This window comes from Alligator mississippiensis, chromosome 11 (assembly GCF_030867095.1).
Source record: "Alligator mississippiensis isolate rAllMis1 chromosome 11, rAllMis1, whole genome shotgun sequence".
Classification (NCBI taxonomy): domain Eukaryota; kingdom Metazoa; phylum Chordata; order Crocodylia; family Alligatoridae; genus Alligator; species Alligator mississippiensis.
In genome coordinates this window covers 49183835-49211289 of record NC_081834.1, presented here as the reverse complement: position 1 = coordinate 49211289, position 27455 = coordinate 49183835, and the positions used below count along the sequence as shown (strand labels likewise).

Below are 27455 nucleotides of genomic sequence, written 5' to 3'. Positions count from 1 at the left end.
GAGAGTCAAGTGGAGGGCAACACAAATGGTGAGGGGGCCGAGGGACATGACTTATGAGGAGAGGCTGAGGGAACTGGACTTATGTAGTCCAGAAAATAGAAGACTGAGAAGGGATTTAATAGCAGCCTTCAGCTGAAAGGAGGTCTGAAAGAGGATGGAGCTGGACTGTTTTCAGTGGTGACAGATGACAGAACAGGAAGCAACTGTTTCAAGTTGCAGCAAGGGAAGTTTAGGTTAGATATTAGGAAGGATTTTCTCACTAGAAGGGTAGTAAAACGCTGGAACAGGTTACCCAGGGAGGTGGTGGAAGCTCCATCCTTTGTCCCGGCTAGACAAAGCCTTAGCTGGGATGATCTAGTTGGGGAGGGTCCTGCTTTGAGCAGGTTGGACTACATGACCTCCTAAGGTCCCTTCCAATCCTAATTTTCTATGAAAAATCTCTGAAAATCTCTGAATCTCCAAATCAGCCAGGCCAGGTCCACCCCCTGCCCCTCTCCCAGCCTGGCAATGGCCACCCTGCCCGCCCCAGCTCCCAGCACTTGGGGGGAAAAAAGCCCCAGCTCAGCTGGTGCTGCCAGGTGGGGGCTGATGCCTGCTGCCCCACGCTGCATGGGGGGCTCTGCATGAGACCCCCACCCCCCCAGCCCCCTCACAGGTGTCCCACAGAGGCCAGCTCCGGCCCTTTAAGAACAAAAAAAAACCTGAAGAAACCCGGGGACTCACTGCTTCTGCTGGCAGGGGGCAATCCCCGCTGCCCCCCGCCATGTGGGGGGTCTGCAGCAGCCCCCAAAGTCCCAAGGCTGCACCAGGAGTGATAAGTCCCAGGGCTTTTCTCGGCTTTTTTTTGCTTAAGAAGCCAAAGCCCCGGCCGGTGGGGCAGCCATGGGGGACCGGAGGAGCAGGGGTGGGGGATTTGAGGGGCCTCATGCAGAGCCCCCATGCAGCGTGGGGCAGTGAGGATCGCCCCCTGCCCAGGAGCATCAAATTGGGCACCGGGGATTTTTTTTAAAGTACCGAGCTGGGGCAGGCAGGGGCAGCCATGGGGGCACTGGGAGAGTGGACAGGGGTCAGGGGGGCTGGCAGGGGTCCCCCCATGGTCCCCTCCCCTCTCCCCCAGCCCCCACCTCTCCTGCCCCTAGTACTTACCAACTCGGAGTGGCTGCGGCTTCCTGCTGCTGTCACCGGAGACTGTCCACATCATCAAAGCTCTCTGAATCTTTGCCGAAGATTCGGAGAGCATTGGATCAATTCATACCTTTAAATTGGTCCCCTGGTTCGATTCGGATTTGGAGATTTGGCCACCGAATCGGGCCGAATCTCCTCCGAATCGAGTCACCACCCGAAGCTTCACACAGCCCTACTTACTACCTTCCAGGAATAGAAAGATAGGCACACATTATGACTTTTATTCTCCACTGGAAATGAATTACTAAAATCCCCTCCCCTCCACTCTCATCCAGTAGAGCCACCGGACCATTCCTCCTCCACCGTAACTCAGTGGTCCGTCTTGCCCATCATTTTGAGTACTGCTGCTTTGACCTCCTTGTTCCTCAGGCTGTAGATAAGAGGATTCAGGAGGGCAGACACCACATTGTAAAAGAGGGAAAACATTTTATCCCGCTCGGGTGAGTAGCTGGAGGCTGGGCGCATGTACATGAACATGGCAGCACCGTAGAAGAGAGTCACGACGGTGATGTGTGAGGTGCAGGTGGAGAAGGCTTTAATCTTCCCCTCAGCTGAGCTGATCCTCAGGATGGCTTCCAGGATGAATACATAGGAGATTAGGATCAAAGACAGTGGGGTGAGGAGCAGTATAACTGCCATCACAAAAATCACCAGCTCAGTGAGGTGTGTGTCTGCACAGGCCAGCTTCAGGATGGCTGGCACCTCGCAAAAGAAGTGATTGATTTCATTTAAGCTGCAGTAGGGCAACCTCATGGTGAAGCCTGTGTGAATCATTGCAGAGAGGAAGCCAGACACCCAGGAGCTGATGGCCATCTTGACACAAACTGACCTGTTCATGATGACCGTGTATCGCAGAGGGTGACAAATGGCCACATACCGGTCATAGGCCATTACAGCATAGTGTATACATTCAATTATCCCCAGACAAAGGAAGATGTACATCTGCGCAACACAGGCAGTATAGGAAATACTTTTCTTTGTGGAGAAGAGGTGGACCAGCATCTGCGGTACAGTGGTGGTGGTGTAGCCAATGTCTACAAAGGAAAGGTTGGCCAGAAAAAAGTACATGGGTGTGTGAAGACGGGAGTCATTAATGACAAGGGCAATGAGGAGGCTGTTCCCAAAGAGGGTCGCCAGGTAGATAGTTAGGAAGAGCACAAACAGCAGCAGCTGCATCTTGGGGTGGCTGGAGAACCCCAGCAGGATGAACTCCGACACCGAGGTGCTGTTCCCCCAGCGAGATTCCTCATCATGTCCGACCTAAGAACAAAAGGGAGCAATAAGAAAAGCAATTACTCAGAAGGATACAGTAGAAAAAGGCTAGATTCTGTTGTTCTTTGCACCCCTGATAGCAGACAGCTGCATGACTACGGATTTTGGCACTTATGCACAGTTTGAAATTCACCTCTGGGCTTGCAATTATGCAAATGTCCATTAAGCATACTGACTACTCACAAAGGGCTCTTTCATGGTTTAACTGCACAGCTGAAGCACTCACTCAGTGATCAGGAGTCTTTGGTGCTCAGCCTGCCCTTAAGCTGGGGATTGGAATCTGCATTTCCCACTGGTACTAGCCCATAGCCTGATGTGGCTCTAGCCACCAAGCTACCAGATAGTACAATGCAGACACGTGTCCAGCCTCTCCAATCCTGCTGGCCCACTAAGCAGCCAAGAGACATAGGAAACCAGAAGAAAGCCAGCTAGCTAAAAAATGCAATGGTCAGTGAGGTGGCTGCTTTCCTGGATGGGAAGAAAGCAACCGGTGAAGAAATTTTCCCAGTGCTATTTATCAGCTCAAGGGTAGATGGAAAATACTCTAGACAATGCTGAGAGGCACTGGGAAGGAAGTTTAAACTGGGGTCTCCTGCTTCTTGGGTTAATAGCCTAATAACTAGGTTTGGGGGTTAAAAAAGGAAGGAACTTCATTCAGGACAGTACACATGGAGGGCAATTCCAACCCCCATTTCTGTAGGAAACAGAATTGCAAACTCTGCACAAGTTCCCAAAGCTGCAGTTACACAGCTGCATACATGCCATTTAGCCATGCAAAGCAAAGCAGGAATAAGCCCAAGGAGACTACAGCCTCTATCTAAGTAACTAACTCCCACTTAGCAATAGTCCCAGCTTCCCAGCAGCCCATTTCAGTTCTGAGGTACTGAGGTATCAGGTGGATGAAGTGCCAGACATGCCATAGTTAAGGCAATTTTTCCTTTGCCAACAAAGTTCAAACCTTTGCCACAGCAGATGCTGGACATAGATAGGCAGCTCCTATTCCAAAGAGCTCACTCTCTCAACTGACAGAAGTCAAAGGATGAGAGAGGAAAGAAACACACAAAGTCACTAGTACAGCTACAAGCAGCATCCTAGTCTCCAATGTCCCATTCCAGTGCCACTCCTCTCAGTCATTTCCCTGAGGCAAATTTAGCTGGTGGGGACAGATGCTGCATTAATGTTTTCTACTATTCTGGGATTTTTTTTTCAGATCTGGACCTTGGCTGAAGCCTCATGAGGCACTCAGATACCATGATGATGGTGCCTGGGCAAATGGGCACACAATCTGATAGAAAGGCAGAATGTCAGACACAAAAGTCTATCAGGTCATTTAGAGCTGTCTTTTCAGAAAAATGTACACATACATTGAATAGCTACAAAAGAATGAATACAACCTTGTCCCGCATCATCCTGAAAAAGTTCTTCTTCCTAGATTCAAGAGCTTGTCCGGTGATCTCTTTTATTGGACCAACGGCATATCTGGAAGAAATATCAGAGAAACTTGATTTTGTGCCCAAAGGCTTGTCTAACAGCTCTTTCAACTATACAGTAGTTGGTCCAGTAAAAGATATTACCAAAAAAGACTTTGTTTTTCACATATCCTGGACTACTGTAGCCACAACAGCACGCCAGGTCTTCCTAGAGCTATTTGAGAAAGCATATATGCCTTGAAAAAATTGTGGCTATTGCTTAATTTAAATGATTCATTAATTTGTTCATGAATTCCTCAAAAAATCATGGTATTTACTGCTGAAGGAAAAAAAAAACAGACTACCTGGGAGTGACTACATGAGACACTACATCATTGTTGTGACGAGTTATGGCAATGCAGCATTGGCAGGCACAAACCGTGATGCCAATGCTACATCGCCATAGTGGTCAGCTACACCACCGTAGCTCATTGCTACAGCAACATAGCATCTAAAAGTAACCGTGCACTGCCAGAACTGTGCAGTACCAAATGCGCAGTCCCAGGAACATGCAGATGCGCCAACTGCTACTGGAGTATTTCTGACCTGCTATAGTCTTGCAGTCTTTCCATGCTTTTAAGCAGATCATTCCCTAAAGACATCTCCACTTTGACAGTCTTAACTCCATTGCTGGGATGGTCAACAGCAAACCAAAGTGGAGCCAGTTCCCTGTTCTCCTCAGGGGTCCCTACATTTCTCCACTGACCCAAAGCAGCTGCAAACCTGTCTCAGAAACAGCTAGGTAATGGTTCCCTTGGCACAGTGATGTGAATCAATGTACTCATCACTTCTCACTGACTCTGACCCACGATGTAGGATTGCAGTTGGGCAGAAACACACCTAAGTACACAAAACTGTTAACAGGATGCTGAGTAGAGCAGAGAGGCACCGCAGTGGTCACAAGGAACATCAACATAAATCAGACCAGCTGGCCGCTCAATGGAAGACCCACTAATGAAGGACATACACTCCATTGGATTCAGTACTGAAACTCACTCCAGTGCTTATTCACTCCAGCACTATCTCCCCTTGCCCTATCCATCTCCCCTTGCCCTTTCTTTCTGGATTAGACCAGTCATCCGCCCATTCCAGCTCCTCACTACTTATTTGCAGGACCACAGGAATTCCCAAATTGTACCAAGCTACTGATCTACCTTATCTGATTGCCCGCCTCCAACTGTAGCCAGTACCAGCTGCATGAGAGGAAGGAGGACAATTATGGATGTGGACGAGGGGACAGTTATGGAGCAAGAGGGTCACAAAGAAAACCTATACTAAATACCAATACTTGGAGATAGGCTTGTATTCTGTCCCTCATCTTCACTAATGCCAACGATCTGTTTCTTCTTTAACCTTACTGTTCAATGTCTACACCCCTCAATCTGGTATTTTCGTCCCAACAGAGCTCATAGGAAATGCCACTTACCTTCATTCTCCTTTTCCACCTAAGAGAGCAGGATCATTCCTTCAGCTACCAAAATTCATGATCCAGATGTACCAGACAATGGATCTTCATAAATTAATCCTTCAGGCTAAGGAGAAAAAGGTCCTCACACATTGCTAAAGCTTTCTTTACTTGTGAAAAGCTTTGCCTGGATGCCAATCACATTCCGCAGTTAAAGAAAAAATTATAATAATTAAAAATGATAAATTAAGCAGGATGCTACTAGACACACCAGTAAATTAAAATTGAATAGCAAGACATAACCAACTCCATTTCTACATTCTGTTTGAAAAGAATATGAACATAAAGTAACATTTTTAACTTTTAGTTTGATCAGATTAAAAGCACATGGGAAGCTGGTTTATCGTCGTTTAAGTCACCGTATGTCAATCTCTGCAATTACGATACTTCACTTGTTTTTCTTCGGCAAAGAACCCAGGTTTAAAGAGATTCATTCTCTTCTCTGTTTCACTGATCTTTGCATAAACTGTGAAGCTTATGATTTCACTGAAAAATTATTTCAAAACTGGCTTTGAATCCCTATAGCATTTCATTGAAAAAAAAGTTAATAGTCAAAGGCAAAAGCAGCTTGCAACTTGCTAGTCCTCTCCTGGGTTTTATTATACCATCATTCAATTAAAACAAACTCACTAAATGAAGAGGAATGCAATGGGGAAAAAAAAGTTTTTTGTTCCCTGAGTTTATTTTATTTGGGGAAAAAAAACAGGACTTCAAAATATTTAGTTTGGTTTATTTCAATGAACAGGCAGACAAGGGAATTTAACCATGGTCTCCCACACCCCGGGTAGGTGCTGCAAGACCAGGAAACTATTGGACAAAAGGGGCAAAGGCTGGAACCATGTCTGGCCACCACGTCTGGCCCTCTTTTACTCAGAAGACTGACCTCTGCTCCCTTCCTTCCAAAGCACATAGACACCAACCTGCAGCAATGGGCTCTGGCCTGTAAAAGCCAACCAGAGTGAGGGGCTCTCTCTATATTGAGAGACATGGAGTGGACTCCACAATGGCCAGCACAATGACCTGGGAGCTGATGGGAGCTATCAGGAGGGCAGACTCAATGCTTCGCTGTCCCTCAACAGCTCTCTGGTCAGTGCTGCCTGTTGTAGATTGTATTCAATATCTCCTACCCCTCATTGGGTTTTGTACAAGGAGCCTCTGTTCCTAACCCAGGATGTGGAACCCACTGCTGCTGCCAACTGACCAAAAGACCCCTGCCAGATGTTCAGTAAAGGCACAAGGACATCTGTTGCACAAGCCACACAACTGTGCTTCTAGCCATGCCACATGCATAGCAGAAGGTATAATTGTGGGATCAAGCATCAGATCCCATCATGCCAAAGTGCTGATGCAGAGGAAGCCTGGTGTGTTCAGTAGCAAGCTCCCACAGCTGAGAGCCCTGTCAGGTGATCTAGTGCTGATCCACACCATGGTGATCTGCAGCACGGTGTTCCCCCAACGCTGAGAGCCCAGATTACCTGACAGGGCTCCAAGATTCAGGGATGCCTGGCCACACATTCAATTAATGGCATGATACGCCAGCTCTCAGCTTTCAATCACTGTTGGACTAGAGCAAAGCAACGGAGCAATTCTTGAGTTGCAAAGAACTCAGGAAGACTCCAAACAGTCAAATGTTTTGAACACTGTGGACTCCTAGTGAAAATCTCTGGGTTTATCTGGACTCACGTAGGTGTTTGCAAATCTAGCAGCACTCATGTCGTGCATCCCTGCAGAAGGAGCTCCCAGCGCCCTGGGGCAGTGGCTTTTCTCAGTTTACCCACATGGAGAAATCTGTGCACCCAAATAATCCCATTTCAATGCAGGGGGCTGTAAATTGGCAGCCTGCCATGGCCGAACCACATTTGGCCCGGGCAAGTCTCTGGTCAGAGATGTCCAGAAGAGTTCCCCAGTGGCACAGAGATGTGCCATGAGGTTGCCCAAAACAGGATATCTAGCTATGATCCCAGCCCAAAATCCAGGTCCTTTTTCAGGTCCATATACTTAGCACAGTGGCTAGCCTGCTGTCAATTGGCAGCCTGGGACGGCCAAACCACGCTTTGAGCCAGGCAAGTCTCTGGTCACAGATGTCAAGGGCAGTCCCTCAGTGGAGTCAACAGGAAGTCTGAGGTGTCCCAAAATGTATTTTGCCCCATAATCCCATTTAAACCTACCCATCATTTAGGGCTCTGTACTTGATGCAGAATATTTTTATCAATATTAATTAGTAAACGTGCATAGCTAATGACATTCTCTCTGTTTCAGATGTTTAATTCATTAATAACAAGCTTTTATTAGGTCTAGATTAGCTTTGAAAAAGGAACTGGGCACTGGGAGTAAGAAATAGGGAACTGGGAATAAGGAACTGGGAATAAGCAATCGATTTTTGATTGCTCTAGGTAGCTGGTTCCAGTGTTTGACCACCCCGTAAGTCTCATACTGCAGATCTCATACAGTGTTGCAAAATGATGTTGGATGCCTAGTTTCAGCCAAATGTTGGCTATGTTTGCTACACCCAACCCCTGGGGCTCAGCTCCTCTGTAGAAATCCTCTTTGCAGAGACTCAATTCAGGAACCAGTGCAGCCAGTGCCACGCAGCACAGGGTGAGGCCAAGCCCAGCAGCGCAGCTGGCCCCATGGCACGTGGAGCAGCAGGGCAAGCACTTCTGCAGCTGCTAGTTTGAGTTTCCCTGGGGGATCTCCCCCACCCCACAGCCCCTCGCCCTGACAAGCTGCTTGCCATGGGCTGTTGGCATCCAGGCAGGGCCCTCCCTAGGGCAGGGCTGGGCCACGTAGCCGCAGCCCCATGTGCATCACGTGCCAAGCTTTTGTCAGGGCCCTTCTTGTTTGCTCCTCTGAGGAAAAGAGTCTCAGGCTCCAGTCTCCCCTTCCACATCCCCTCAGCACAGCTTTTTCTGAGAGGTTCAGATGCCGGTGCCACACTGGGACACACGGCCATTCAGTGCAGTGCCAGGGAGTGCCCCTGTGCTGGGAGACACGGGATTGAGACCCCAAGACACACGTCATGTCCAGCGAGTCCAGCTTCTGTTAGCCGGGCTGAGAGCCGCTATCAGTCCCAGCTGAACTGGGCTGGTTGGACATCACTTGTGGCCCCGAGGTGTCAGGTTGGGCACTAGCACATCCCTGGGGCAGGCAGAGCCCCTCCATGGGGCTGGGGTGAATGTGCACCCAGGGATATAATTCCCGTGTCAGGACATTGCAGCACCTCAGCGACGTCCTCCTCCTCCCCCACCAACACTGATCACACCCACCGTGCTGGAAGCCCAGGGCAAGGCTGCTGCGCCTGAGGAGATGAGAAAGTGTTTGCAGTCTCCGGTGCGGGAGGCCATGCACAGTGTGCCATGCATTTGCTGAGCTGCCTCAGACACAGAGGACTGTTCCCTGTGCTCATTCACCATCTGTCTGGACCAGTGCAAATGTGCTGGGAAAACATAGCAGCATACCGGAGATTTTGCATGGGCCTGGATACCAACTGCAAGCTTTTCCGTTCCCTTCTTTTGGGTGTCCTGGGTCTTGAAGGGGGCTGGGTGGGCATTGAACCCCTGCTCCTCACATGTCACATGAGAGCAGTGACTGTGAACACGTGCTTGAGGTCAGGGGGGCAAACAACCAGCCAGGAGCTCCCAGTGCAACGCTGGGAGGAAACATCCCGGGGACGTTGGACAATGTAAAAGCAGCAGTGTTGGGCAGGGGTGCTGTCTTTTGTACAGTGTCGGTGTGAGTAGTACTGGGAGCCATAACCAGGTCTGGGGGTCGCATGCGGGACAAGGGGGAAGAGGAGAGAGGCGTCAATAAGAACCAAAGCAGTGACTCAAAGCTTGGTGAGAACAGCTCCCAGCAGGGTGTCAAAAATACGGCCGGTGAGCTGGATCCAGTCCCCAGAGCCATGTCCTGTGGTCTGCAGGGCTCCTGGAGGGGCCAGGGATTTGGGGTGGGACAAGATGAGGAACCGCCACTGAATTGCAGGGTGCGGAGCCGCCATGGACGTGTGCTGCAGCGCTGGGGGGTGACTGACGGCTGAGTGAATCCCTGAGGCTCCCTGAGCTGACACCGATCTGCTCCGACCATGGGTGCCACTGCTCCCAAAACTGCAGGCGGGGGTCTGGATCCAGACTGTGCAGATCCCTGCAAGCCAGACCTAGCCCTGAGTGCCGGGGGGGGGGGGGGGGGGCTAAGTGGGTTTATTCCCAAGGGCCTTGTTTATTCCAGTGGAAAAGACTGGGAAGATCCCTGTGCTGCAGCATGGATACAGAGCTGGGTCTTCCCAACCCACACCAAACAAACACAGCTCAAAACCCCAGAAACCCCACAGCCCCCATGACTGAGAGCTCTTGACTCCAGTGACTTTGTACAAATATTAGCCTGGAATGGGCTCCATGGATCGCGCAGGGGGAGTGGGGCAGGCAGGGGTTTGTCCCCTGCTATTCAGATAAGCCTGTTACAAGGGCCCATTTGTACACATTGTACTTTCACCAGAAAAATATACTGTGTAGCAAAGGGCCCTGCTTATTCCAATGAAAAGACTCTGGAGAAATCTGGGTTCCAGCTGGGATTCACAGCTGGGTCCTTCCCTTCCCATTGAGTGCCTTCAGCACCACAAAGCCATTGCTCCTGAAACATACTCCCCATCCCCATCTCTCTTCTATTTCTCCCTCTGGTCTTGACAAAGACCAACCTAGAGAACAGTTATTGGTTGTGGCAGTGGGTGTTTGTGCCCAAAAGCTTACAAAGAACATTTTTTCCAAATATATCTCCTAAGAGATATCACATCTACCCAAAGCACCTCGGCAACCTGGAGCAGAGAGAACTTTTCCCGTTGCAACTTTCTTGAAACACCTCCCTGACCTCCCAGCGTTGACTTGTTGAGGAATAAAGGTGGTTTCCCATTGAACAGTATTAGCAGTTTCTCAGGCAGCTCGACCTTGACTTTCTGAGCTAAACATGCCAGGTTTCTCCTGTGTGTTGTAGACCCTGTTCTCTACAGCAGTGGATCACCTTGTCTTCTTTCTTACCTTGCATGTCATGAGCTTGTATTTCACACAGGAATTTGAGATGAACACCAACACTTATAAGAAAAGAAAACTAAAGCTTAACTTTATTATCCTACATCTACTCTTAGTTTCTATAACATCTATGTTCAACATTACACATTACACTAAATCTATGTTCAACAGTGCACATGGTTTATGCCTTTGCTCTCTTCACTCCCTGAATGGCTCTTGATGGATTCAAGGACAGGCTACTAACACAACAGACGCCGGGATGGTCTGACTATGTCCCGATGCCTCAGAGGAAGGCGAAAAACCCCCAGAAGTTGGTTCCATAAATGAAGGGGGAAAAAATTCCTTCCTGGCCCCAAATGGCGACCGGCCAAAGCCCTGAGGCAGGGGTCACAAAATGCCATCCACACAACAAAAGCATCGTCCACTTGGCAACCTGGGCACTACGAACTCGTGGTGCCTGGTCTTTCCCCAGCCCTTTGCAGAGCTGGGCTGGAAGATATTCAAGTTCTTCACCACGAGGGTTTCTCAGGCTGCTCCTCTTGCAGAGGCTGACTTGGCTGTGGAGGATGGCTCAGACTGGATGATGACTTGTCAGTCGGTGACGTGTGTGGTGGCTTCAGCGCTGTTGCAGCTTTTCTCTGTAGCCATCGGGCTCCCGGTGAGGTTGGGGAGGTCATCTTCTCTCATGGAGGTGCTGTCAGGGTTGAGGTGGTCTGCAGGTGTTGCTACGCAGCGTAAGAAAAAGCAGCAGAAGATTAGATCCATGCATTGGGACCATGATACAAGGCTGCGATGTGAGGAAGTGGGGACTGGGAGCTTTCCCAGGACACAAAGGCCTGAACATTTGAATGAGGGGAAAAAAAATAGATGGTGCTTAGCCTCCTGCCTGGAAGAAGCTGAACATCTTTAGGCATCACTGCCCAGCCACGTTCAAGATGAGGTAGATGCTCTGAATGGACAACCCCAGCCCCAAAAAGACCATGGCTGAGAGAGCTACAAGCAAGGGAAAGCAGGTCTCCGACTGTGGGAGTGACAGCAGCCTTTAACAAGAGGCAGAGGGTCCTGTCTGTCCTGGGGTGGCTCAGCCACTTGGGAGAGGTCCCGGGGCTCCTTCATGAAAGATGGCAACACCCTGCAGGCCCACCCATGCCGCCCGGGGCAGAGGGCAGGTTTACCCGGGGGCAGCAGGGCACGAGGAAAGGCTCCTGCCATTGAGAGGAAAAAAAGGAAAGACCTGCGGAGGACGGATACTAGGACAGGACTCTGTAGGGCAGAGGGGAGAATTGCCCACATGCGGCAGGGAGCAGGTTTGTGTTAGTGCCAAGAGCCTCCCCGTCCCTTCCCACTGCTCCCTGCTCCCCAGGGGCAGAGGGGACAGGACAGTACCTGCAGGAGCAAGTGTGGGCGGCTGGAGAGAGGCGATGGCGCTGGAGGAGGTGACCAGCAGGCTGTGCCCTTGCAGATCTTTAGGCAGCTCCTTCAGGCAGGTGAAAATGAAGAGCTTATTCAGGACCCTGATGGGGATTTCTTTCTCCTGCAGAGGTACAAGAGCCGGTCATAGCCTATCCTACACCCAGCAAGGACAGGGGATGTGGGGAGGGGTCATGGGGCAGGGATTGGACTGAAACCAAGGGGTCTTGGCAACAGCTCAGGGAAATGGGGGGCAGGTTCCTTGAGCAACATTTTTCTGAGAATCGTGGTAAAGACAGAGGGTGGCAGCTCTGGGCTCTGGGCAATGGGGCAGATCAGCAGCGCCAAGTGCCTGAATCCTCCATTCTCCCTAGAGCAAGCACAGGATCGTGGGCAGGAGAAGAAATGTAGCCATGCGGGGACCTGTGCACCTCCTAAAGACTCTTGACTGCAGACTGGGAATGGGAAGCTTGTCCTGAGGGAACACGCTGTGTATCTTTGGGCCTAGCAAGAGACCTTGGCCCTCAGGGGCATGACATGTGCAAAGGACAGGCTGGTGCCATCCTGCCTAGGCAGATTAATTCATTCCTTTCTCCAAGGCACTTGGCAGGCCTCCCGTTCTCCTCAAGGCCAGTTTGCTCAGAAGGCAAGGGAGATTTGCACCTTACAGACAGGGGCAGGTCACTAATTGAGTTAGTCTGTGAAGTACAAATGGACCCCACTGTGAGCTAGAGCTCAGACTCCGGTGTGTAGTGACCTCTCTCTGCTCCATGTTGTCCCCACACAACAGGTCGTGATGGGATGACAGCAACTTTACGTGGAACAGAGACGAGGGGCCGTGAGCTCACTCTCCTCCCTCCCCGCACTCCCCAACGTAGCTGCTGACCTTGTGCCCCATCAAGCGGCCGGCTTCCCCCAAGATTGCATACAGGAAAACCAGCCCAGCTTGGCTGATGTGCATCGGTCCATTGTGAACTGCATGAAGGGCCCTCTGCAGGAAAGCTCTCCTTTGCTCCTCCAGCAAGATCTTTCTCAGCCCCTGAAACAGGAGAACACAAGGCTGGGTACAACCCACACACACGCTCCATCTCTGGGGCTGGCACCACATTGCCCTGGACACTTGCAAGGCTGTAACCCACCGCAGGAAGACCCCTGCCAGCTGGAGACAAGCACCAAGCCTTTCTCCGAACCCCTTCATCACACCATCCTCACCTCTCCCACTCTCGCCAGGTCCCTGTACTTCTGGACCTGGCTCTGATCGTTCTGGCGCTTGCACCGCAGCTCCTCTACCCCTCACATGTCTTGACCTAGGACAAGTGGAGACACATGGCTCTGAGCTGCCATCCTAGCTTTGGTGCTCAATGTCCACCCAGTGGGGCTCTGGCTGCCCTTCTGGCACCATGAAGGGCAGGGCCCCAGCAGGGAGGTCATTGTTCTGCAGGAGTCAATGGACACCACGTGTCCTGGGACCAGTCTGGGCTGGGGGCCTGGGGATGGGCTCCCTGGTTCCCGCATGAGACACCCAGGATGGGTGCATTAGCACAGGCTGCAGTACCACAGCTCGGCGCTGAGGTGAGGAGGCCCAAATCATTAACGCCGACACCCTAAGCTGTTCCCAGGTTGGGAACGGACAGATGGAGACAAAGCGTCTGGCCCCGCACCTGGGACCAGGGTTTTGGAGGGAAACTGCTGGCATCAGAGCCTTGTACTCCAGCTGGGTCTCCTTACCCCTCTGATGAAGGAGGATTTGAGCGAGCAAATACATGCACGCCCTGGCCTTGCAGCTGATGGTCTCCTCCGGGTCGTTGATGGACAGACCCAGGCGGGCTGCCATGTCCCCCACCTCCAGTATGTCAGAGGAGCCCTAAGCAGGGGGAGAGGATCAGGCAGTTCATGCATGCCCCACCTTCCTTCCCCAATACGTCCCCAGGCACAGTTCCCTCTCTCCACCTCTCCGCACTACCCAGCAGGAGGGCAGGGAGGCAGAGACCACAGTGCCAGAGCATGACACCCCTCTCTTCCCATGGGAACCTGCAGCCCAGGGACTTGCTCAGGGCCCCAGGATCACTCCCGGTGCCTCATGCTCCAGGGCTAGTAGGCCCCATGTCCAGGGCTGACCATGCCCAGAGCAGGCCATGGAAAAGAGACCCGTAAAGAGTCAGGGGCACCACTGAGGCAGAAGCAAAGCCCTGGAGTGAAGCTCCTTGTCCAGCTTTGACCCCACTCTCCCAGGAGGGCCCTGGCAAAGGCAGGGGACCAGGACACTGGGGAAGGGGCTCACTGACCTCAAATTGTGGGAGGAGCTGCACAGCCAAGGCAATGGTGCCGGTCATGATCTTCATGCCCAGTGCACGGTGCTGGGCATCCGGCGCCTCAGTCCACGATGTAAAGTGCTGTGGGAGGAAGATGTTAAGATGAGGGCACATGCCCTGCTGAACCCAGCAGCCTTGGGGTCCTCCTCCTCAGGACCCAGGTTTCAAGCTTGGGCTTGACCATCTTCCTTATGCTTTGAGAGAGGCTTGCTGCAGTGCACAGGGCAGGAGCTGTCCCGGCCCGAGCCCAGCCCCTCTGCATGGTGCTCACCTCCCAGATGGAGTAGAGCTTGCCCAGGCTGGGGGCGCTGGACAAGACGCAGCACAGCAGGCCCTCCAGGTACTCCTCGTACAGTCGCTGCATGACCTGAAAGGGGAGGCAGACCGAGGGTCAGTGCCACGGAGCCTGGGGCCACTCCTGCCAGGGGGTAGCTTGTGGGACCTGGCAGTGGCAGGGGGACCTACCTGGTTTCAATGGGTTTCACGCCCTATGTCCAGGAAGCTCTTCTCCACGGCGGCCCGCAGGAGGCGTGACTCCAGCGCTGGCTCCAGGCTGAGCTTCGGGTCGCTGTGAGGAGAGAGGAGCCTGCGTCAGATTGAGCTATGCGGGGCGGCGGTGGCACTGGGGTGGGCAGGAAACAGCCTGGAAAGCTGGGCCTGAGCAGTGGGGATCCCCCTGGCCCACAGCAAAGTAGGGAGAGTCAGTCAGAGGTCCCTGTACCTGAGGCAGCGGATGGCGTCTATGCTGTACGCCAGGATGTGTTTTCGGTCGCCCTCCACTGAGATGGTCTCCATCAGGTCCTGTGAGCCCCAAAGGGGACGGGGAGGTAAGGATCAGCCACATCCCCCACGGGAGACCACCCAGTGCCGCAGGCGCAGGCAGCAGGATCCCAACCAGCCCCCTCCCACCCACCCAGCTGGGCTGGCCCTCTCCCTCCCACGGCCTTGCAAGCATGGCACTCAAACCTCTCCTGATCCCACCCTCACCTGCCCTCCAGATGCAGGATTGCCCAACGCTCAACATCCAGGTCAGGAATCGACCACTATCTCCCTCATCTATTACCCCCATGTAATGCCCAGGAAAAGGTGCGCCTGCCATTCTCCCTCTTATCCCGCTCCACCTCTCCCCTCCTTCCTGGTCTCATGAGACAACATTTCCTCTCCTTCCTTCTCCCCACACCATCCCGTGCTACTCACCACGATCCTCTCCAGCACGGCCACTTTCAGGTCCTCCAGCTCCACAGCCACCTCTCTGCTCTGGTCCGCAGCGATGGTCAGGCTGATGATGGCCAGCAGGAAGCGCTACCTGTCCTTCCCGTCCAGCATCTACCAGGAACGAGACCAGGGCTAAAGCAGGCTCTTAGCCAGGAGCCTCCTGCTCTTCCCCAAGCCCCCTGTGGGACTCAGGCCTCCTCTGCCCCCACGGTGCTGAGATGCATCTCCTCGGGGCAGGTGTTGTAAAGAGCAGGGCAGTGTCCGTGGAGGGAGGGACCCAGCTGGGGCTTCACAAACACCCACCTCGAGCAGCGCCCCTGGGCTGAGTGTGTCCCCTTGCGGGCTCTGGGTCCCAGGGGGTGACCCCCTGCCATGGGCCGCATGGGGGAATGGAGGACTGGTTGGGTGCCGGCTCCGCTGGGGCAGTTTCATACCTCCCCTGGGTCCTGCAGGTGTTTCTTCACAAGGAGGAGGGCAGCTTCTTCCGGGGACCTTCCATCTTCCTCCTCCTCCTCTTCCTCCTCCTCTTCCTCCAGCTTCTCGCCGGCCGGGCTGGGAATCGCTGCACAGGGAGGAAAGGGGAGAGGTCACTTGTGTGCCCCTGAGTGGAAGGGAAGTGGGTGTTGGGGGAAGACATGGTGTCGTGCTCCCCTCATCAGCACTAGGGTCCCCTGCCTGCCCCAGGACGTGCCAGGGAGGTGTGCGGCTCAGCCCCCTCACCTTGGCCAGGATCCCCCTGCCTGGCCCCATGGAGGGTCCAAGTGGCCTCGCTTAGTGAAAGGTGCTGAGACCTCCAGCCCCAGCGGCTCCCCTCACCTGTGCGGGTGGCACCGGGGGCCGGGCTGGTCCCAGACTCCAGGGAACTACTGGAGTCCTCCGAGGAAGAGCTGCTGGTCGAACTGGTGGTGTTGGACTCCTCCGAGCTATCGCTGTCCTCCGAGGAGGAGCTGCTGCTCGTGCTGGTGCTTTGGGCCTCTGGGGAGTTTTCAGGGTCCGAGGAGGAGGAGGAGCTGCTGCTCGTGCTGGTGCTCCCGGACTCCTGGGATGTGTGCCAATCATCCCAGGAGGAGCTGCGGCTCAGGCAGGGGCTGCTGTGGGCCTGGCTCAGCTCCTGCCCCAGGGCGGCTGGGCTGTCGTCCCCGGCTTGGCACGTGGCTGCCTCCTGCTGCGGGGCTGCAGGGCCGGGCTCCAGGCTGCCCGATGACCCAGGAGGGGAGCTGCATGGCTCTTCGGGTGCCAGGAGTTGTGATGGCGCTGGCTCCCGCCTGCCCAGGCGTACCCACGGCCACCTCCATCTGGACTTGGAGGTGGCTGATTTCTTTCCCTCCTTTCCCCTGCCACTGGGAGCTGCCAGTTTACTTCGGCAGCAGATGGGGCACAGCCACCTCCTTGCCCTGATGGGCCCCTCCTCATCATGGAAGGTGGGGCCCCGATCCTCCTGCCCAGGCTCCCTGCTGCTCTCTTCTCCCATGGAGAGCACCTTGGCCGACCTCCTCCTGAGCACCTGCCGCAGCCTGTCCATCCTGGCACCGAACAGGGGCAATTATTACTGGGGTTCAAAGCATCCCCTTCACACGTATCCACCCCCTCCTTTGCTCATCCAAGACACAGGCAGGTGAACCCTGGGTTACAGCCATATCCACAGCCTCCCTGGCACTAGGGTTGGCAGATGGGGAGAGCCCTGGGCTCAGGGTGCAAGACCTGCAGCTGGTTTGGACACACAGCTCCCTGCTCCTCTACTCCCCTCTCACCCCACATGACTGGCCATGGGATGAGTACCCATGCATTTGGGAATGCCAAGGAGAGGAGGACAGGGGCCTTTTGCCTGGGACCTGCAGGAGCCCAGCAGCGCCACGGCTTTGGGCTCCCTGCACGCTCAGTCTGGGCAGCACTGGCTGGGCTGGGAGGGGTGGGGAGCTTCAGCACCTGGGGATGTCTCCAACCCGCTGGAAGTGGTGTGAGGGAGCACCAGGGGCTGCGGGCCCACATTGCAGGGGGTGGATTTTCTGCCCATTTCTACATTTCCTGCACAGAGGTGGGAAGCCCCCGTGGTGCTGCAGGCCCCTCACCTGCCCTGGGGGATGGAGCGCTGCTGGGCGGGTGCTCACAGGCCCTGGTGACGCTGCACTCCTCCTTTCGGCTCTGGACTAAGGTCTCCTGCCTCTCTTCCAATGGATGTCCCTCGCCGCCTCAAGCTGCAGTCACTGCCGTCGATGGGGGGACGCCTACCCCTGAAAGGGACTATGCCATCCTGTTGGAAGCCATCCTCGTGCACAGCCTCTTCCCCCAAAACAAAACTACACCTCTCCTCCCCCCCGCCTATTCCCCTCTCTGTTTGCCAATGCCAGGACCCCTTTTCTTCCCTGATCTTCTCTTCCTGGCCCTATCCTGCCACCCAACAGAAACTCCTGCCACCCTGCGCTGGCCTTGTTCCACCTCACAGGCGCTACTGGCTTGTGCCTGCAGCTTTACTCCATGCGTGTTGGTGCCCAGGAAAGATCAAGTGTCCTGCTCTGCGCCATCAAGACAGGAGGCTTTAAGTGGATTGTAACCGGGGTCCAGTCCACACTGGCTGTGCACCGCGCTCCAGCCATCCTGGCGGGGAGGGGAGCCCTGTCCCGGGTAGCTTTGGGAAGAGGTACGACACCGGTGTGAGAAATGATGTTCTGGATTGGAGATAAAACATGCAGAGTTAAAGGAGAAACATTTCTCATCATGGCCTCAGCAGGGGGTGGCATCCAGAGCATGCCCAGCTCCTGCACCCTACACACATGACTGCAGGGAGCGTTACTCAGCCCCTCATGCCAAGGGCAGGGTCCTGTCGGCTCCATCTTGATGCTTCACATTTTCCATGGACACGGGCCACAGGCCTGAAAGCACAAGAGCCCCTCGCTCCCCTCCCAGCTCGACCCCTGCCGGCGTCTCCGGCAGCGTTGCCCAAAGACCGATCCTGACCTGCTCACTCTGGGCTGAGAGATCGCAGAGCGAAATCTTCCCTTAAACTGGTTCTGCTGTCGCTCTCCAAACGGCGCCTGATGATTACTAACAGAAACAAGACGGAACATTAAAATCACATGAACACGGAGGAAATACTTACTCTTCCCCCTGGACTGTTATTTCAAGGAATAAATTAATTGATATGGGTTTGTTCTTCAATTCTCCCCTTCATTAAAAAGGAGGAGAAACCCCATCTCCAGGTGTCTGCGGTGGGGCAGCTCGGCCGCGCTCGGCTCCGTTTCCTCCCTCCGGGCTTTACACAGGCACAAACCACCCCCGAGGGAAAGGCGCAGACCTGGTGCCCACTCTTGGCTGAACACAACCTGCAAGATCGGGTCCCACTGCCCTTCCCGGTCCCATCGCTGGTGGGGCTGGTGCAAATCCCACCCCGTCGGGCCGCGTCCCACTAGGACACCTCGTCCAGGAGCAGGAGGGCGCCGGCCGCGCGGCTCTTTCACGTCTGACTCTGACAACCCCTGGGGCAAGAGGCCTCCTCTCGACACCCGCGTTGCCTCAGGCGGGGGCACAAGAGGGGCAGCGCTCTCTGCAGCCGGCTTACCCATCTGTGCAGACCCCGGGCGCCCGGCAGCACCGCTCCAGCCTCCGCCGGCAACTGCCTGAAATCCCGCGGCGCCGCGATGATACGAACGCTGCCGCGGCAACGCCCAGGGACCAGCTCCATCGCCGCCCGCACCCAGCGCCGCAGCCCCCCGCGGCACCGCAATGTCCCCTGGGGCCTCTGTCCACGTACCTGGGGATGGGTGTCGCTCAGGACAGACCAGATGCTCCCCCAAATTGAGGGCGGGGGAGGAAATGCCCAGTTTCCCACTTTACCATAACTACTTTGTTTTTCACCGGTGCCAACACGAGAAACAGGCATGGCGGGCACTGCATGGAGCAGTGTGCACAGCACCGGGGCCCTTCTCACAGCTATACCCCTGCTGGGCTCCCTGGGCTTGCTCTGTGCTCCCTTCTTTGAACAGACACCGGGGACCAGGCACAGGGCCATGCACCAACCCTGCCCCCAAAGCCTTGCTCAGGCTGCTTCAGCAACCCCAGGAAGCAGAGCCTGAGACACCTCATGACAGGACCTGTCCTGGGAAACCCACAGGTGGCATGGGAGACACCAGTCGATGCATCTCCAGTTGCCAAAATAGCCCTGCAGCAAAAGGACCCTGCCACTCAAAATGCCAACCCCAATGCTGGCAGCTCTCCCAGTCCATGCCCCACTGGGGTGCTCTAGGGTCCAGCTTGTGCATGTGGGCTGCCCTCTCCCACCGTGCCCTAAATACATCTCTGGGAGACCAACCAACTCCAAGCAGGAAGACACCTCTATCCCTTTCCTGCTCCTAACCCTGGTCCCAAACCTGACCCTAACCCGCGCTCAGCTCCTCCTGCAGGAGACCCCGCACAGCCTGGCTCCAGTGACTGGCCTAGAAGTCCCAAAACCCCGTCACTGGTCCTGCTGCAAATTTCCTTGCTGCCAAAACACGTCCCGGATCCAACTCCAGGTGGGGCCCTCAGGCTCCATCCAGCTTCTTAGCAGCGTGGAGGAGGTGATGCACTGCAATACAGCACTAACAGGGAGTCCTACTCATCCCGAACAGACAGACAGCTCCACATTTGCCTGTTCTCAGTCCCTAGCCAAAACCCAGCCCCTGTCCCAGCCCCTGCCCCTGCCCCTGCCCCTGCCCCAGTTCAGGCTGCTCCAGCAGCCTCCGGCAGGAGCCCCTGAGCAAGCTGACTACAGCCGAGCCCTAGCATGGGAAACCTGAGCTTGACCCTGGGGTAAGTCAGCCTGGGCCTGGAGAGGGAAGAAGGTATGGGCAAGGGAGCTAATACAAAGCACCTCTTTAGGATGGTCAGAACTCCTGGGTAAGGATTGTTATGAGACTGCTACGTTTCCCTCTCCAGCAGCATCTCCACAGCCTGCCTCGCCATGCCTCAGCCTCGCTGGTGGCCTCTGTGGTCCAGCAAGTGCACGGCACATCTCTGCAAGCCTGGCCATTGCTGCACCCTCCTGACCAGTTCAGCACAGCAGTTTGAATGATATGCCGTCCAGGCCTGCCAGTCATCTGCACCCACCGCTCTCCTCTTCCTGGTCTTTCTTATTGGCTGCAGCCTGGCCCCTTGCTCAGCTCCCATCTCATGCAACGCACCAGCAGCAGTAGGAACCTTGCCCCTGACAGCTCTTGACCCTAGAAAGCAAATAAAGAAACAAGGCATCTGCTAAACTTGTCCAACTTGATGGTAAGCTCTGAACTCGCCGTCTCCTTTTACATTCGGTCTCAGAATCCTCTTTGCATTTGGTTCAGGCTCCCAAATCTGTCCTGAGGCTCTGGCCCTGGGATCCCTTTCTCTTTATGGCTGCCAAGCTCCCCTTAGTGGTACCAATGAGAATAAATCCTGGCCAGATCCTGGCTCCACCCATGACAGGGGCACAGTCCCTTGTTCATGTGAAGGCAGAGGGGACGGGAACAGACTTCTTCTATTTGGGGTCAGACCCAGGAGACCACGATCACATTCCCAGCTCTTCAGAGGCCACTGCCCATGCACCTGGGGATGGGTGTCCCTCAGGGAAGCCTGGACACTCCCCAAATCAAGGGCAAGGGGAGGAAATGCCCAGTGCAGTCGCCCACTTTGCCACAACCATTTTTTTCCACTGGTGCCAACACGAGAAACAGGCACAGTGTGCGCTGTGTGGAGCTGTGCACATGGCACTGGGGCTCTTCTCACAGCTGCACCCCTGCCGGGCTCACTGGGCTTGCTCTGCGCTCCCTTGTGTGAACAGATGCAGGGGACCAGGCACAGGGCTGTGCACCAACCCTGCCCCCAAAGCCTCACTCGGGCTGCTCCAGCAACCCCAGAAGGCAAAGCCCACGGCAAAAGGTCCATGCCACTCAAAATGCCAACACCAATGCTGTCAGCTCTCCCAGCCCATGCCCAGCTGGGTGCCCTGGGGTCCAGCTTGCTTCCTGCTTCCAGTGCTGGCCTCTCTCTGTGGGGGAGGGGGCTCTGGCTGCCGCTGAAGGAGATGAGGTTGCTTTTGCCTTGCCTCTGCTCAGGAGACTGGAGTTGAGCCTCCTTCGGCTGCTGCTGCGGCTGCTTCCTTAACTGTGTTTGATGTGTTGTGGGTTCTGCAACAACACTGTGGACCCTGCTGTGTTGAACTAGGAGTCATTTATTATTATAACTCTCTGAAATCATATCCAGGGTGGATCTTAACATTTGCATCCGTATATGTATGCAGATCTTAGACCTGCTCTGCCTCAACTCAGTCCAGTCCTGTGGAGGGAGAGGAAACAAGAAATGCCTCTGGCTCCTCATGGCAGAGAACAGGGAGTCCCAGTGCTGCAAAAGTGCCACAAGCAACTGAGCCCTGCAGTGCTGAGCATGAGGCTTTAGCCTTCAAGGGACAGCGCAAGGAAAACACAACAAGACACAACTGTGTTGGCAGTCTGGTTTTGAACCTTTGACCCCCACTCTGGTGCCTGGTTTCATTATAATTTGTCCCAAGTAATTAGTAACATGTCACTCTGCCACCAGTAGTAATAGGGCCTTATAGTTTCCTCCATGGGCCTGGGCTTATGAAATCCCCTGGTGTTCACAGTTCAGGGTTGTGCTCTGGCAGGTGCTGCTGGGGCTGTGCTGGGAGACGCCTGCACTGCAGCCCCTGACGCCCAGCCCTGGGGGCACTTTCTGCAGTGCTGGGACCAGCGCCCTGGGCAGCCCGGCACCAGCTCCTGAGCCAGAGACTCCAAGTCATGGGGAGAGACCTGGGGGCAGGCAGCCCAGGGGCTCTGCACACGCGGCCCCTCCGCACCCATCGCTGGTCCCTGCACGGCTGCGCATCCCAGAGCTGCTGCCCTCACTGATATATAGGGCACGGGCAGATCCAAGGCAGCGCACTTGCTCTGCTTTGGTTCCTGTTCCACCCAAACTTTAAAACCAGCTGCCTGGGAGAGGCAGCATCATTTCTACTTGGAGGGTGCATCTATACAAGGTGCTTATTGTGCATTCGCCTATTAAAACTGCACAGTAGCACGATGGTTAGTCTCTTCATGTTTCTACTGCAGCAGCCTTATGGGAGCATACGTGCCCTTTCTGAGAAAATACAACTTGAAATGTACATTTCCTGGTTTACTAAACATTTGATATTTTCTTGTGTTTTCCCTTACTTTGAGCTCTCTAGATTTCAAATGTCATCCATGCACAAGCACCAGTGATGAAGTTCAGAGTACGTTCCAAATTTGTTCAATGTTACTTAAAAGAGTCCATTTTGCGATTAGGAAACTTTTTTTTATTTTCATGTAAGGTTTTGGATTTATTTTCTTAGTATTGCTACTTTTAAACTTGTGCAAAATGAAGGAAATGTAAGAAATGAATGAAAGCAGATACAAAATATTATATTTCACAATAGCTAGTACATTCTGAAAAAAAGGTTCACCTGGCAAGCATAGATTCATGAAATTATGCTTCGTGTTTTCAATAGCCCAAGGATATGCATAATGCTCATTTGACTTAACTCTGCAGTGAATAAAAATATTACCCTCCAAAATCCTTGCCTTTGACATAATTCCTGGGTACTCATAGCTGCAACATCACTGTAAAACTATTAAGTACTAACAGCATTTTTAGCAAATGTCTCAGAAACCAACCAGAATAAACTGAACTGAAATATATTAATGGGCATTTCTCTTTTCATGATGTTCACCTCCATGAATGAAATTCAGTCTTCAAGAATATAAAAAAGTCTACACAACACGCTGTTCCTGTTCTGAGAACTCATGCCTGAACAAATACATAACCAAGACATGCAGAAAGTTGCACCACTCTGGTTACACATTCACTGAAAGTGGTTAAGTTTGTACATGGGCACCACTGCATTAATTTTAACCTGCCTCGTGTCCATGGAGCAATTCACTCCTATTAAAAGACAAGGTTAGTTCTGGGTGGACAGAACCCTGTCATTGGATTATGCATCTCATTGAGCTCTTGGCAGAGAAGCGAACTTCAGAAGCCTTTGGAGAATAAAGAAGGTCCTCTGCTACCTCCAGCAAAAACTCAAACTTTCTCAGCTTTTTCCTGCAGCACATTAGCTGTACATGCACAGCTATATCATGCCATAATGATTACCCTTACAATGCCAGGGGCACTCACCTTGATAATGTCATCCCACCCATCAACTCCCAGTCCCATGCAACAAACCCAACAATGAAGCAGTGAAGCTACTGTGAGAGCACCCTACTGGTTTCTCCACAAGCAAATCAGAGAGAGACATCTTCAGAGTGGTGGAGGTGGGCTTGGGAAGACAGAGCATGTACTGACAGAAGTAGCTTTATTAGAGTGCCTACACAACATCCATGAAGAACTTAAATAACAGCTGGTAAAAGCCCTCTTCTGGAAGCATCCCTGTGTCCTCACCAGGGATTTTTCCTATGGTCTTTTAGCATCCCCAGCCAACATGGCTACACTGGCAAAAATGTGACCTGACCTCAGTCTGAAAAAGATGAGTGGAGCAGTAATTTTCACACGTCCTGAGAGTTTTCTTTAAAATCTTCTACTACTTGAATAACAGATCAGGTCATTTCAATTAAGTTGGTCACGATTGAGGATCAGTGTGATTCAGCAGCATAAGATGTCAAGACTCCTGGATTTTGAATCTAGCCTTTTCTCTGTCTGAAGGTCTTACGTTCAATGAAGCACAGTTAGTCTAGCTCAGATTCAGGAGCTCTGATTCCCAGTCCCTGTGACTCTAGTCTGTAAGACACCATTTCTGTCCCGTTTGAAAGAAAACAATCCAGACATACAGACTCCCAGCCCCAGCCTGCCCTCATTCACGAGACCTTTCCATGTTCTAGGAATGGGAAAAGAGTCAGACGTCCTGACTTTTTTCTCCACTGTCTATAAGTCACTAAACCCCACTCCCCTCCCAGACGAGGATCCAGAACCAAGGAACTGTGAGCCACCGAACCATTCCTCCTCCACCGTAACTCAGTGGTCCGTCTTGCCCATCATTTTGAGTACGGCTGCTTTGACCTCCTTGTTCCTCAGGCTGTAGATAAGAGGAGTCAGGAGGGCAGACACAACATTGTACAAGAGGGAAAACATTTTATCCCGCTCGGGTGAGTAGCTGGAGGCTGGGCGCATGTACATGAATATACCTGCTCCATAGAAGAGAGTCACGACAGTGATGTGTGAGGTGCAGGTGGAGAAGGTTTTGAACCTCCCCTCACCTGAGCTGATCCTCAAGATGGCTTCCAGGATGAATACATAGGAGATTAGGATCAAAGACAGCGGGGTCAGGAGGATTATAACTGCCATCACAAAGACAACCAGCTCAGTGAGGTGTGTGTCTGCACAGGCCAGCTTCAAGATGGCTGGCACCTCGCAGAAGAAGTGATTGATTTCATTTAAGTTGCAGTAGGGCAACCTCATGGTGAAGCCTGTATTCAGTGTGGCAAAGAAGAAGCCAGATACCCAGAAGCTAATGGCCATCTTGATGCAGACTGACCTGTTCATGATGATGGTGTAGCGTAAAGGGTGACAAATGGCCACGTACCGGTCATAGGCCATTACAGCATAGAGAATGCACTCAGTTATCGCCAGAGAAAGGAAGATGTACATCTGCACAACGCAGGAGGTAAAGGAAATGCTTTTCTTTGTGGAAAGGAGGTGAAACAGCATCTGGGGTACAGTGGTCGTCGTGTAGCTGATGTCTACAAAGGAAAGGTTGGCCAGGAAGAAGTACATGGGTGTGTGAAGATGGGAGTCAGTCTTGACAAGGGCAATGAGGAGGCTGTTCCCAAAAAGAGTCACCAGGTAGATAATAAGGAAGAGTACAAAGAGCAGCAGCTGTGTCTCGGGCCGGCTGGAGAACCCCAGCAGGATGAACTCCGACACTGAGGTCCTATTCTCCCAGTGAGATTCGTCATGATTTCCCACCTAAGATCAAAAGGGAGCAGTAAGAGAAGCAATCACTCAAAAGGATAAACCACAAAAGGGATAAATCTGTTTTGCCTTGTACCCCTCAATGGCAGTTACACAGCTGCATGACTGCAGATTTTGTCTCTTATGCACAGTTTGAACTTCACCTCTGGGCTTGCAAGTGTACACATGTCGATTGAGCATACTGACAATGCACATGTACAGCAACACATAGTTACCCAGGAATGCACATAGTCTGGTAAGTCCAAAAATAGAAGGCAAGCAAAAAAACCATAATTAGTGAATAATAAATAATGACAAGTTCCTGAAAAAATCAAGCTATTTACTGCTTGAGGGGAAAAAAAAGCAAGCCAACTGCTACTGGAAAATTTCTGATCTGGTATAGTCTTGCAGTATTGCCATGTTCTTAAGCAGTTAATTCCCATAGGATATCTCCACTTAACACCACTTAATGATAGTCTTAACGCCATTGTTCGCATGGTCAACAACAAACCAAAGAAGAGCTGAATTCCTTGTGCTGCTTGCGGGTCCAGGTCTTCATTACTCCACTGACACAAAGCAATGGCAAACCTGCCTCAGACGCATGGCTCCCTTGGCACAGCAAAGCGCATCAACTCATCACTTCTCTGTGATTCTGACTCCTCATATATAATTTAAATTGGGCAGAAACAGGCCAAAGCACAAGAAACTGTTAACAGGATGCCAAGTAGAGCAGAGAGGCACTGCAATAGTCACAAGGAACCTCAACATAAAACAGATTAGCTGGGTGTTGAATGATAGGCCCTCTGATGAAGAACATCCACTCCACAGGATGCAGAATGGAAACTCACTCAGTGCCCCTTCACTCCTGCACTATCCATCTCCCCTAGCCCTTTCCTGCTGGACTACACCAGTGATCCATCTATTCCAGCTCCTCACTGCTTATTTGCAAGGGCACAGGAATTTCCAAACTGTGCCAAGCTACTGGTCTAGCATGCACGACTGCCTGCCTCCAGCTGTGGCCGGTATCAGCTGCATTAGAGGAAGGTACAAGGGGACACTTCTGGAGCAACAGCTCCACAGAGAAAGCTAATACTGAACACCAATAGTTGCAAATAGGCTTGTATTTTGTCTCTCACCTGCACTAATACCAATTCTTTGTTTCTCCTTCAACCTTAATGTTCAGTGTCTATACCCCTCATTTTGGTATTTTCATCCCAGCAAAGCTCACAGGAAATTGCACTTACCTTCATTCTCCTCTTCCACCTGAGAGAGCAAGATACTTCCTTTAGCTGCCAAAATCTACGACCCAGATGTACCAAGCAATGGATCACCATAGAATAATCCCTCAGCCCAAGAACAAGATGGTCCTCACATGCCAATGATGTAAGGCAGGTAAAGAAAAAATAGGTAAATTAATCAGCTTGCAAGTAGACCCCCCAGGAAATTATTCTTCAATGGCAAGGGATTGCTAAGTACATTGCTCCTTTCTGTTACAAGAGTATATGAAGTTAATTTGTAACTTTGTTAAAGATTTTAGTTTGATCAGATCAGAAGAACAATCTGAGGAGTTTGTTATTCAATCACAGATTTAGTCCTTTTAATATGAATCTCTAGGATTACTATCCTTCACTTGTTTTTCCTGGGAAATTGGTAAATTTCTGGTTTTTTAATATAATTTCTCTTTTCACAGTACCATGTGTCTGATTCAATATAGGACTAAAAAGTAAAGGGACTGTTCACAGGCAACTGCTAAAATGCCCAAAATGTTCATATAATAAAATATTATAAGAAAAGTGTGAGACTACTCAAAGAGTGCAAGTGTGGAGAGATTCATTCTCTTCTCCGTTGCACTGCTCTTCACATGAACTGAAAAGCATATGAGTTAATGCAAGAGCATTTTCAATTATTTCAAACCGGGTTTTGAATCCTTAAGTCATTTCTTTCAAAAAAGTCAGTCACCAAAGGCAAAACCTATTTGTGACTTTCCAAATAAAACTCTCCAGGGTTTTATTCTCAAATCGTTCAATTAAAACAAAGTCAAAAGCAATTTGTAACTATCTCATCTTCTCCAGGGTTTTCTTCTCCAATTGTTCAATTAAAACAAACTCACTGGGTGAGGATATATGCAACAGAACAAAACGCTTTGTTGTTTGCTGAGTTTATTTTCCTTCAGGGAAAATAC

At 52.3% G+C, this 27455-nt stretch overlaps 2 protein-coding genes across 2 annotated transcripts; both read right to left on the bottom strand.

The window, feature by feature from the left end:
* Positions 1–1494: 1494 nt before the first annotated feature.
* On the bottom strand, positions 1495–26523 carry LOC132244061 (olfactory receptor 2K2-like). The gene is made up of 4 exons (XM_059714989.1): positions 26518–26523; positions 24677–25288; positions 18350–18363; positions 1495–2410 (listed from the first exon to the last, which is right to left on the bottom strand). Exons 1-4 carry the CDS (start codon positions 26521–26523, stop codon positions 1495–1497), a joined length of 1548 nt encoding a protein of 515 aa, XP_059570972.1.
* On the bottom strand, positions 14603–17637 carry LOC132244077 (osteocalcin 2-like). The gene is made up of 6 exons (XM_059715002.1): positions 17416–17637; positions 16163–16869; positions 15781–15908; positions 15329–15457; positions 14853–14932; positions 14603–14699 (listed from the first exon to the last, which is right to left on the bottom strand). The coding sequence occupies exons 2-4, from the start codon at positions 16866–16868 to the stop codon at positions 15434–15436; spliced, it is 858 nt and encodes a 285-aa protein (XP_059570985.1). The 5' UTR covers position 16869; positions 17416–17637; the 3' UTR covers positions 14603–14699; positions 14853–14932; positions 15329–15433.
* Positions 26524–27455: the final 932 nt, after the last annotated feature.

Excerpts from the sequence above, each read along its gene's own strand:
- LOC132244077 (XM_059715002.1), bottom strand. The coding sequence starts at position 16,868 with ATGGACAGGCTGCGGCAGGTGCTCAGGAGGAGGTCGGCCAAGGTGCTC. Across the intron at positions 15,909-16,162 it reads CCCCGGTGCCACCCGCACAG|CGATTCCCAGCCCGGCCGGC; the intron begins GTGAGGGGAGCC and ends CTCCCTGTGCAG. Across the intron at positions 15,458-15,780 it reads ACCTGCAGGACCCAGGGGAG|ATGCTGGACGGGAAGGACAG; the intron begins GTATGAAACTGC and ends CGTTCCTGGTAG.